Consider the following 11837-nt stretch of genomic DNA (forward strand, 5'->3'; position numbering starts at 1 on the left):
AATACCACTTATTTCTATCCAGTCCTTTTTCAGATCTGCGAGGGGAGTCAGTGAGGGTAGAGGGAAGGGAGTGATTGGCTGCCAACCAACAGACGTGCAGTGTGCAAACTGTGGTGGTCTCAGTGGTTGATCAGAGGCAGAGAGAGAGCTACAAGGCCCATCAACATCAGACCACCTCTGGACTGGAATAGAGGGACAGGTGAATGGCCTGAGAGAGAAAGAAGAATGGGAGAGAGGGGAAACAAAGAGGTTGGGAGAGGAGGGGGACAAAGAGAATGGGAGAGGAGGGGGACAAAGAGAATGGGAGAGGAGGGGGACAAAGAGAATGGGAGAGGAGGGGGACAAAGAGAATGGGAGAGGTGGGGGACAAAGAGAATGTGAGAGGAGGGGTACAAAGAATGGGAGAAGAGGAGGACAAAGAGAATGGGAGAGGAGGGGGACAAAGAGAATGGGAGAGGAGGGGGACAAAGAGAATGTGAGAGGAGGGGTACAAAGAATGGGAGAAGAGGAGGACAAAGAGAATGGGAGAGGAGGGGGACAAAGAGAATGTGTGAGGAGGGGTACAAAGAATGGGAGAAAAGGAAGGAGAATGAGTGAGTGAGGATGTTAAAAATAAATATACAGTGTATACATCTTCTTGATTCCTGTCTGTATCCCCCAGTTCAGAAAATGTCTGTATTGCATTTCCCGGATGCATGAAAATGATCCTTGCACAAACACGTACGCAAACTAGAACCAAATTAAATTCTACATAATAAAAACAATATTGTGACATTTATTACTCATTATATACCACATAGGTCTTACTATTACAACCTACCCACTTACCAGTAACATCCAGACTAATGGTCTTGGACATTGAGATGTTAGTTAGACGGTTCTTGGCCACACAGGTGTATATCCTTGCATTTTTCAAGGAGACACCTACAGCCATCAAATAACCAGTCACCGGCAATGATTGGTTGATGTATTTCCACCAGTACTCACTGGTCGGCCGGGAGTCGGCTGAGCACTTCAGATTGGCAGTAATTACTGAGCCAATCACCACTAATCCTGGGCCAGAGATGTTCACACTCAGAGGGCCATCTACAGAGAGAGGTTCAGAGAAGTGGGGTCATAATCCTAGGGACATCCAACTCTGACATCACCCCATTGAAGTTGAAATATAAAATGGTTAAGGTAAGGGTTAAGGTTCGGGTTAGATAAGTGTTATGGTTAAGGTTAAGATTTAGGGTAGGGATGTTCCAAAGAACCCAGATAGCACTAACTGTCACAATAGTGGTGGGTTTCTGACTTTCTACATAATATAACATCAAATGCTTATCTTTTAAAATATTTGATTCCAACACCAGTACTTACAGTTCACCAGTAGCTGGTATTTAGGGCTGGTGTTTGGACCAAAGAGGTTGGTGGCGACGCACTGATAGTTTCCATCGTTAGACACCTTGACTGGACTGAAGTGCAGAGAGTTGTTAGAGATGGTGATGTCAGAGTTCAAGGTGTTGTTCAGGACCAGAGACAGGTTGTCCTTCATCCAGTAGATGGTGTCATAGTGCCCGGTGACGTCACAGGTCAGGGTTAGGTTGTCAGATGCTATTGGTAATTTGTTTCGTTTCACCATCACTGATTTTATAGCCTCTGTGAGGAGAGAGGAAGTGTATTGCTTCATGTACTACTTCCGGCGCCGACAGAGATGGCCGCCTCGCTTCGCGTTCCTAGGAAACTATGCAGTTTTTAGTTTTTTTTATGTGTTATTTCTTACATTAGTACCCCAGGTCATCTTAGGTTTCATTACATACAGTCGAGAAGAACTACTGAATATAAGATCAGCGTCAACTCACCATCAGTACGACCAAGAATATGATTTTTGCGACGCGGATCCTGTGTTCTGCCTTTCAAACAGGACAACGGAATGGATCCCATGCGGCGACCCAAAAAAACGACTCTGAAAAAGAGGGAAACGAGGCGGTCTTCTGGTCAGACTCCGGAGACGGGCACATCGTGCACCACTCCCTAGCATTCTTCTCACCAATGTCCAGTCTCTCGACAACAAGGTTGATGAAATCCGAGCAAGGGTAGCATTCCAGAGGGACATCAGAGACTGTAACGTTCTTTGCTTCACGGAAACATGGCTCAGTGGAGAGACGCTATCGGAGGCAGTGCAGCCAGCGGGTTTCTCCACGCATCGCGCCGACAGAAACAAACATCTTTCTGGTAAGAAGAGGGGCGGGGGCGTATGCCTTATGGCTAATGAGACATGGTGTGATGAAAGAAACATACAGGAACTCAAATCCTTCTGTTCACCTGATTTAGAATTCCTCACAATCAAATGTCGACCACATTATCTACCAAGAGAATTCTCTTCGATTATAATCACAGCCGTATATATCCCCCAAGCAGACACATCGATGGCTCTGAACAAACTTTATTTGACTCTTTGCAAACTGGAATCCATTTATCCGGAGGCTGCATTCATTGTAGCTGGGGATTTTAACAAGGCTAATCTGAAAACAAGACTCCCTAAATTTTATCAGCATATCGATTGCGCAACCAGGGGTGGAAAAACCTTGGATCATTGTTACTCTAACTTCCGCGACGCATATAAGGCCCTGCCCCGCCCCCCTTTCGGAAAAGCTGACCACGACTCCACTTTGTTGATCCCTGCCTACAGACAGAAACTAAAAAAAGAAGCTCCCACGCTGAGGTCTGTCCAACGCTGGTCCGACCAAGCTGACTCCACACTCCAAGACTGCTTCCATCACGTGGACTGGCATATGTTTCGTATTGCGTCAGATAACAACATTGACGAATATGATTCGGTGTGCGAGTTCATTAGAACGTGCGTTGAAGATGTCATTCCCATAGCAACGATTAAAACATTCCCTAACCAGAAACCGTGGATTGATGGCAGCATTCGCGTGAAACTGAAAGCGCGAACCACTGCTTTTAATCAGGGCAAGGTGACTGGTAACATGACCGAATACAAACAGTGCAGCTACTCCCTCCGCAAGGCTATCAAACAAGCTAAGCGTCAGTACAGAGACAAAGTAGAATCTCAATTCAACGGCTCAGACACAAGAGGCATGTGGCAGGGTCTACAGTCAATCACGGACTACAAGAAGAAAACCAGCCCAGTCACGGACCAGGATGTCTTGCTCCCAGGCAGACTAAATAACTTTTTTGCCCGCTTTGAGGACAATACAGTACCACTGACACGGCCTGCAGCGGAAACATGCGGACTCTCCTTCACTGCAGCCGAGGTGAGTAAGACATTTAAACGTGTTAACCCTCGCAAGGCTGCAGGCCCAGACGGCATCCCCAGCCGCGCCGTCAGAGCATGCGCAGACCAGCTGGCCGGTGTGTTTACGGACATATTCAATCAATCCCTATACCAGTCTGCTGTTCCCACATGCTTCAAGAGGGCCACCATTGTTCCTGTTCCCAAGAAAGCTAAGGTAACTGAGCTAAACGACTACCGCCCCGTAGCCCTCACTTCCGTCATCATGAAGTGCTTTGAGAGACTAGTCAAGGCCTACATCACCTCCACCCTACCTGACACCCTAGACCCACTCCAATTTGCTTACCGCCCAAATAGGTCCACAGATGATGCAATCTCAACCACACTGCACACTGCCCTAACCCATCTGGACAAGAGGAATACCTATGTGAGAATGCTGTTCATCGACTACAGCTCGGCATTCAACACCATAGTACCCTCCAAGCTCGTCATCAAGCTCGAGACCCTGGGTCTCGACCCCGCCCTGTGCAACTGGGTACTGGACTTCCTGACGGGCCGCCCCCAGGTGGTGAGGGTAGGCAACAACATCTCCACCCCGCTGATCCTCAACACTGGGGCCCCACAAGGGTGCGTTCTGAGCCCTCTCCTGTACTCCCTGTTCACCCACGACTGCGTGGCCACGCACGCCTCCAACTCAGTCATCAAGTTTGCGGACTACAGAACAGTGGTAGGCTTGATCACCAACAACGACGAGACGGCCTACAGGGAGGAGGTGAGGGCCCTCGGAGTGTGGTGTCAGGAAAATAACCTCACACTCAACGTCAACAAAACTAAGGAGATGATTGTGGACTTCAGGAAACAGCAGAGGGAACACCCCCTTATCCACATCGATGGAACAGTAGTGGAGAGGGTAGCAAGTTTTAAGTTCCTCGGCATACACATCACAGACAAACTGAATTGGTCCACTCACACAGACAGCATCGTGAAGAAGGCGCAGCAGCGCCTCTTCAACCTCAGGAGGCTGAAGAAATTCGGCTTGTCACCAAAAGCACTCACAAACTTCTACAGATGCACAATCGAGAGCATCCTGGCGGGCTGTATCACCACCTGGTACGGCAACTGCTCCGCCCACAACCGTAAGGCTCTCCAGAGGGTAGTGAGGTCTGCACAACGCTTCACCGGGGGCAAACTACCTGCCCTCCAGGACACCTACACCACCCGATGTTACAGGAAGGCCATAAAGATCATCAAGGACAACAACCACCCGAGCCACTGCTGCCAACACACTGACACTGACACTGACTCAACTCCAGCCACTTTAATGATGTAAAATGATGTAAAATATATCACTAGCCACTTTAAACAATGCTACCTTATATAATGTTACATACCCTACATTATTCATCTCATATGCATACGTATATACTGTACTCTATATCATCTACTGCATCCTTATGTAATACATGTATCACTAGCCACTTTAACTATGCCACTTTGTTTACATACTCATCTCATATGTATATACTGTACTCGATACCATCTACTGTATCTTGCCTATGCTGCTCTGTACCATCACTCATTCATATATCTTCATGTACATATTCTTTATCCCCTTACACTGTGTTTCAGACAGTAGTTTTGGAATTGTTAGTTAGATTACTTGTTGGTTATTACTGCATTGTCGGAACCAGAAGCACAAGCATTTCGCTACACTCGCATTAACATCTGCTAACCATGTGTATGTGACAAATAAAATTTGATTTGATTTGATTTGATTTGAAGATGTGTCATTTGATCAAATGGTTAGTTCCAGCGACGCAATATTTGGATATATAAAACAAATGGTTCTACAATCTGATGGATTGTAAAATTACTGTTTTCTATTACTGTTTTATATATTTCCTGTTTTATATCATGATATCCTCTTAGTATGAATAGAAATCAGTCAATTGAAATACATTAATTTGGCCCTAATCTATGGATTTCACATGACTGGCCAGGGGTGCAGCCATGGGTGGGCCTTGGAGGGCATAGGCCCACACACTGGGGAGCCAGGCTCAGCCAATCAGAATGAGTTTTTCCCCACAAAAGGGCTTTATTACAGACAGAACTACTCCTCAGTTTCAACATCTTTCCAGGTGGCTGGGTGGCTGGTCTCAGACGATCCTGCAGGTGAAGAAGCTGGATGTGACGGTCCTGGGCTGGCATGGTTACACATGTTCTGCGGTTGAGAGGCCAGTTGGACATATTGCCAAATTCTCTAAAACGAGGTTGGAGGCAGCTTATGGTAGAGAAATTAACATTAAATTCTCTGGCAACAGCTCTGGTCCTGCAGTCAGCATGCCAATTGCACGCTCCCTCAAAAAATGTGACATCTGTGGCATTGTGTTGTGTGACAAAACTGCACATTTTATAGTGGCCTTTTATTGTCCCCAGCACAAGGTGCTCCTGTGCAATGATCATTCTGTTTAATCAGCTTCTTGATTTGCCACACCTGTCAGGTGGATGGATTATCTTGGCAAAGAAGAACTGCTCACTTACAGGGATGTGAACAAATTTGAGCACAACATTTCAGAGAAATAAGCTTTTTGTGCATAAGGACAATTTTTGAGATATTTTATTTCAGCTCATGAAACATGGGACCAACACCTTACAAGTTGTGTTTATATTTTTTTTCAGTGTATGTATAAAGCTGTAGTTTTGGTTATTTTGTATGATAAATATGTTTATTGTAACTGAGTGTACAAAACATTAAAAACACATGCTATTTCCATGACATAACTGACCAGGTGAATCCAGGTGAAAGCTATGATCCCTTATTGATGTCACTTGTTAAATCCACTTCAATCAGTGTAAATGAAGGGGTGGAGACAGATTACAGAAGGATTTTTAAGACTTGAGACGATTGAGACATGGATTATGAATGTGTGCCATTTAGAGGGTGAATAGGAAAGACAAACGATTTAAGTGCCTTGAACAGGGTATGGTATTAGTTGCCAGGCACACTGGCTTGTGTAATGAACTGCAATGCTGCTGGGTTTTTCACACTGAAAAAAGAGACTCACACAATCTATATATATAAACTCACGTTTCAGCATCACTGTGCCTCATGAAGAAAGCGCAGTTATTATTGAAAGTTTATATATAGAAAGTATATATAGAGTGTGCAACTCTATAGCTTACAGTTTATTCGCAGTTAGTCAGTACCTCTATACATAATCATTTTCTCTCGGTGTGCACCAGCTCATGCTTTTTATTGGAAGCATTGGAGTCAACATGGGCCGGCATTCCTGTGGAATGCTTTCGACATCTTGTAGACTCCAAGCTCTAACGAATTGAAGCTTTTCTGAGGGAAAGTCAGTATTAGGAAGGTGTTCCTAATATTTGCTATACTCTGTGTATTTTGCGATATTTGTCCTTTTATCAGATCGTAAATTAACACAACAAAGCAAACAATCTGTAGTCTGATTTACCAATGATGGTGAGCATCTTGGAGACAGTGCTGTTTCTGCCAGTGACGTTGTTGAAGGCCATACAGGTGTACTCCCCATGACTGGCTAAGGTCAGTCGGCCAGTCTCATACACTGAGCCAGTCACCACCTGGGAGCCATTGAAGAACCAGCTGAACTGGCTGGGAGGCTGAGAGGAGGCAGAGCAGTTGAATGTCACTCTTTGTTCTGTTTCGGCAATGGGTGCACCAGCTATCACAGGTTGCTTGGGTCCATCTGTGAAAATCAGACAACGACATTTAAATATTTAACTCTAACTAACTTATTGCTGATGATTGACTTCATTGTATCTCATCACAGCTATTACCTTCTCTATATTTGACAAGAATACATCCCCATTATTACTTACAATTCACTAGGAGTGTGTAGCGGGTGCTAGTTCTGTTGCTCACACTATTTCTGGCCATACACTGATATGCTCCATAGTCTGAATGCTGTACAGGGTTGAAGGCCAATGTTCTGTTGTCGAAAGAGACGTGTGTTCTGTTGTCTAGACGCACTAACGTGTGGTTCTTCCACCAGTGAATGGAGCTAGGATCACCGACAATATTGCAAGTCATTGTAAAGGAGTCACCCTCTGTCGCCTGGTTTCCACCGGTGCTTATGGACACTGAGGTGATTGGCGCTGAGAACAAAGTGAAAATGTATCAACGGTCGTAGTAGGTTTAACGGCTGCAGAGGGATTATTTGTTCTGAAGAAAGTACACCAAACGAATCAATTAAAGTTAGACCAAGACTCACCAACAACAGTGAGCATCTTGGAGACAGTGCTGTTTCTGTAAGTGAGGTTGTTGAAGGCCATACAGGTGTACTCCCCATGACTGGCTAAGGTCAGTGGGCCAGTCTCATACACTGAGCCAGTCGCCACCTGGGAGCCATTGAAGAACCAGCTGAACTGGCTGGGAGGCTGAGAGGAGGCCGAGCAGTTGAATGTCACGATGTGTCCTGTCATTGCTATATCTGGACTAGTTACATCAGGTCTCTCTGGTCCAACTGTTAAATACAAGACAGTATGGTTAGTATCGTCAGTATGGTCTTATGGTTTGATTATTTTGACAAAGATTAGTAAGTAAGTAGCCTTCCTGAAGCCTTGGCTTGTGCAAGTTGGAACAGCTCATAGCAGCAGGAGCCCATCTCCTGTTTCTGTAGCGTGTTACAGCTTGATGTATTAGTACAGTAACCGAAAGGTTGCTGGGTCGAATCCCCGAGCTGACAAGTTAAAAATCTGTCATTATGCCACTGAGCAACACAGTTAACCCACTGTTCCTTGGGCCCCGAAGACGTGGATGTCGATTTAAGGCAGTCCCCCGCACTTCTCTGATTCAGAGGGGTTGGGTTAATTGCGGAAGACACATTTCAGTTGAAGGCATTCAGTTGTACGACTGACTAGGTATCCTCTCCCTTCCCCTAGTCTATCACAGGCCCTTAACCCTAATCTATCTCATATCACAGGCCTTTACCCCCAATGATTTGGGAAGAAAATACTCTGACATACTCTGACACTCACATCTAACCTTGAGGCCAATGGGCTGGCTGGTGCCATTGCTGATTCCATTGATGACCTCACATCTGAACGGCCCTTCATCGTATCGTGTCACACTGACTATGGAGAGAGTGCTGTTCCCAACACCAAGCCGAACTCGGTCACTGGCTGCAACCTCTGAGCTGCCATTCATCCAGCGGTAGGAGAGGGAGGTGCCAGAGGAGACGGAGCAGGTGAAAATGGCAGTGTCATTTAATTCCACTAGATCAGTGGCGTTGGCTCTTAGAGTCACGTTTGAAATGGGCTCTGTGGGTGAGAGAGAAGAATAACAACCATATAGTTTATATTTGCTTCACACTAAAAATTGTTTTGGAAATCTAAATATGCTATTTTATTTACTTATTGTAGAGACTAAGTTACAGGATTGAGGACTGTAGAGCCCTTTGCACACATAAAACATCTTGTGTAGGTCTTATCTGAAAATGTATACGAACCGTTTGCTCATACTCTGTGATCTGTTCAGTTTCATTATTTTCAAAGGTATTATGAAGGCCAACTTCACTATAGGTTCAGAAAACATTGACATGTTTAAGTGTTAGCTTTCCATGTCAGGAATTATTATGACAGAGATGAATCATTGATAGACAATGTATCTGCATCAGTGGAGGCTGCTGAGGGCAGAACGGCTCATAATAATGGCTGGAATGGAGTGGATTGAATGGTATTCATATTCATAAAAACATGTTTTTCATATGTTTGATAGCATTCCATTCACTCCATTACACTCAATTCTAGCTAGTATTATTAGCTGTCCTTCCCTCAGTAGCCTCCACTGATGTGCAAGCATGTTTGCATGTGGACCAAGTAAGTATGTGAATGGGCAAGTAAGTGTGCAGGTGAGCATGTTTGCGAGGAAGTGACCGTGTGTGCCAGTGAGTGAGAGTCTACCATCGTAGAAAGATAAACAGACAGGCAGAGGTCAGTTCCTTACCCTGGACAGACAAGGTCACCACAGCGGTCAGGACTGGCTCCATTCTCTGCACGGTATACAAACCTGAGTCGTTGAGTTGGAGAGAGCTTATGGACAGCTCTGAGGAGGAACGGATGAATGAGACTCTGCCTTGATAACTTGTGCTCACAATACTGCCACCAGGATAGAAAAGTACAATGGTTGTAGTTTCATATGACCAGGTCCCTATGTTGATGGGGCTTTGAGGAACTAGGTTCAGGGTGACATTACTGCCCACAGCTAAGGGGTTCATCGAGGGAACCACCACCTGGCCAGAGACATCTAGAAGAGGATGGATTGATGAGTTTAGTTCATGTTTTGAGATATTATTAATCAGTACAAAAGTCTTTAAAGTCCTTTAAATATTTTAATTGAAATGAATAAAATCTTCAGACTATGTCACTTTAACAGAAATATAAGCTTTTGTTTACAAATTAGTGTCTTCAAGTTGAACGCACAATTTACAACATGACCTAGTATCTATGTCTAATGTCTACTCTAGACATTGGTTGGTTTTCAATGTCAAATAAATAGAAATCTGCATCTTTCTGACTTGATACTGTTTGACTGAAGTGCATCAACCAAACAGAGACATTTGAACAACCTGTTACTTATTTAAACAAGTGTTTATACCATGAAGCACAAATAGGCATCAATATATTCCCAGAATGAGCATATTGTCCACTTTACCTGTATTGAAGTTGAGCAGCACCAGGATGAGAACCCACACCAGAGGATGGTCCATAGTTCTGCCACTTATCAAACACCACGGATCAGAAATGGGACACTTTCCTATGAACCAAATGACTGTCCAGACTTCTTGATAAATCGAAAGATGTCAATACTGCACAGTCACAGTCTCCTCTCAATCAACAAATAGTTAGGTGATGCCAATGTACCTGCCCACCCTACCTGCCACCAGAACACACTCACACACACCTACCCAACTACCCACACCCTGTTTTGCCCAAGTACCTTTTTCCCGCTGTATTTTTTGTTGACACACGGGGTTGTATTCATGTTGATTATGGTTTACTGTTCTCTGACCCTGTTGAAACTCATGATCCATCCACAGCGACTAAGGCAACGTGGGCTCATAAGACACTGTTCACATTGAACCTGTCAAGAAAACACTTACAGCGCCGTGAAAAAGTATTTGCCTCTTTTTGATGTTCTATATTTCTGCATAGTTTTGATACCGAATGTTATCAGATCTTCAACCAAAACCCAATATTAGATAAAGGGAACCTGAGTTCACAAAAACTATTTTATTTATGTAATGAAAAAAGTTATGCAACACCCAATTCCTGGATGCGAAAAAGTAATTGCCCCTTTACACTGGTTGTCCCACCTTTAGCCACAATGACTGCAACCAAACTGAAGTGCATCAACAGAACAGAGACATTTGAACAACCTGTTACTTATTTAACAAAGCGTTTGTGACATATAGCACAAATAGGGAGCTATATATTTCCCAGAATGAGCGTATTGTCTACTTTACCAGTAGTGAAGTTGAGCAGCACCAGGATGACAACCCACACCAGAGGATAGTCCATAGTTCTGCCACTTATCACTTCAACCAAACGCTTCCTGTAGTTGTTGATCAGTCTCTCATGTTGTTGTGGAGGAATTTTGGCCCACTCTTCCATGCGGAATGGCTTTAACTCAGATACTTTGGGGGTATTTTCAAGCATGTACTGCTCGTTTCAAATCCTGCCACAGCATCTCATTTGGGATTAGGTCTGGACTTTGACTGGACCACTCTAAAACATCAAATTGTGTTTTGCATCATAGTCTTGCTGCATTGCACTTCAGCTTCAGCTCACAGCCAGATGCAACCGATATTATCCTGTAGAATTCAGAGGAGAATTCATAGTTCCTTCTATTAAGGCAAGTCGTACAGATCCTGTGGCACTAAAGCCATCTCCAAACCATCACGCTACCACCACCATGCTTGACCGTTGGTAAGAGGTTCTTACTGTGGAATGCAGTGTTTGGTTTTCGCCAGGCATAATGGGACCCATCTCGTCCGAAAAGTTATACTTTTGAATCATCTCTCCATAGAACATTTTTCCAAAAGTGCATCCAGGTGTATCCAGATTATTTTTGGCCAATTTGAGTCCATGTTTTGGACGACATGGGTCCCATTAAGGATTTTTGTCCCACTCTTCCATGCGGAATGGCTTTAACTCAGATACTAAATAAACTGCATTATACAGTAAGAACCTCATACCAACGGTCAAGCAGCTTTTTTGTTACATTATATATACATACAGTGTATTCAGAAAATATTCAGACCCCTTCACTTTTGCCACATTTTGTTACATTACAGCCTTATTCCAAATTGATTATATAAGCAATTGTCCTCATCAATCTACACACAGTACCCATAACGACAAAGCAAAAACAGGTTTGTAGAATTTTTTGCAAATGTATTAAAAAATTTTAAAACTGAAATTGCTTATTTGCATAAGTATTCAGACCCTTTGCTATGAGACCCGAAATTGAGCTCAGGTGCATCCTGTTCCTATTGATCATCCTTGAGATGTCTCTACAACTTGATTGGAGTCCACCTGTGGTAAATTCAGGTGATTGGAC

At 44.1% G+C, this 11837-nt stretch overlaps 2 protein-coding genes across 2 annotated transcripts; both read right to left on the reverse strand.

Moving 5' to 3' along the window:
• Positions 1-351: 351 nt before the first annotated feature.
• Positions 352-7366, reverse strand: LOC112226424 (carcinoembryonic antigen-related cell adhesion molecule 5-like). Its single transcript, XM_042308967.1, has 4 exons — positions 7097-7366; positions 6712-6963; positions 1360-1638; positions 352-1086 (listed from the first exon to the last, which is right to left on the reverse strand). The coding sequence occupies exons 1-4, from the start codon at positions 7305-7307 to the stop codon at positions 779-781; spliced, it is 1050 nt and encodes a 349-aa protein (XP_042164901.1). The 5' UTR covers positions 7308-7366; the 3' UTR covers positions 352-778.
• A 96-nt stretch (positions 7367-7462) lies between these two features.
• LOC112244172 (carcinoembryonic antigen-related cell adhesion molecule 1-like) lies at positions 7463-10127 on the reverse strand. Its single transcript, XM_024411927.2, has 4 exons — positions 9930-10127; positions 9222-9521; positions 8255-8536; positions 7463-7740 (listed from the first exon to the last, which is right to left on the reverse strand). The coding sequence occupies exons 1-4, from the start codon at positions 9982-9984 to the stop codon at positions 7463-7465; spliced, it is 915 nt and encodes a 304-aa protein (XP_024267695.2). The 5' UTR covers positions 9985-10127.
• Between the last annotated feature and the right edge of the window lie 1710 nt (positions 10128-11837).

The sequence above is a fragment of the Oncorhynchus tshawytscha genome, linkage group LG03, assembly GCF_018296145.1.
Source record: "Oncorhynchus tshawytscha isolate Ot180627B linkage group LG03, Otsh_v2.0, whole genome shotgun sequence".
NCBI lineage: Eukaryota > Metazoa > Chordata > Actinopteri > Salmoniformes > Salmonidae > Oncorhynchus > Oncorhynchus tshawytscha.

Coding starts and splice junctions, on each gene's coding strand:
- LOC112244172 (XM_024411927.2), bottom strand. CDS start 9,984: ATGGACCATCCTCTGGTGTGGGTTCTCATCCTGGTGCTGCTCAACTTC. Junction 9,522..9,929: donor GCTGCTCAACTTCAATACAG/GTAAAGTGGACA, acceptor ATCCTCTTCTAG/ATGTCTCTGGCCAGGTGGTG. Junction 7,741..8,254: donor CATTGGCCTCAAGGTTAGAT/GTGAGTGTCAGA, acceptor TGTATTTAACAG/TTGGACCAGAGAGACCTGAT.
- LOC112226424 (XM_042308967.1), bottom strand. CDS start 7,307: ATGACTTGCAATATTGTCGGTGATCCTAGCTCCATTCACTGGTGGAAG. Junction 6,964..7,096: donor CTACACACTCCTAGTGAATT/GTAAGTAATAAT, acceptor TGATTTTCACAG/ATGGACCCAAGCAACCTGTG. Junction 1,639..6,711: donor CAAGATGCTCACCATCATTG/GTAAATCAGACT, acceptor CTCTCCTCACAG/AGGCTATAAAATCAGTGATG.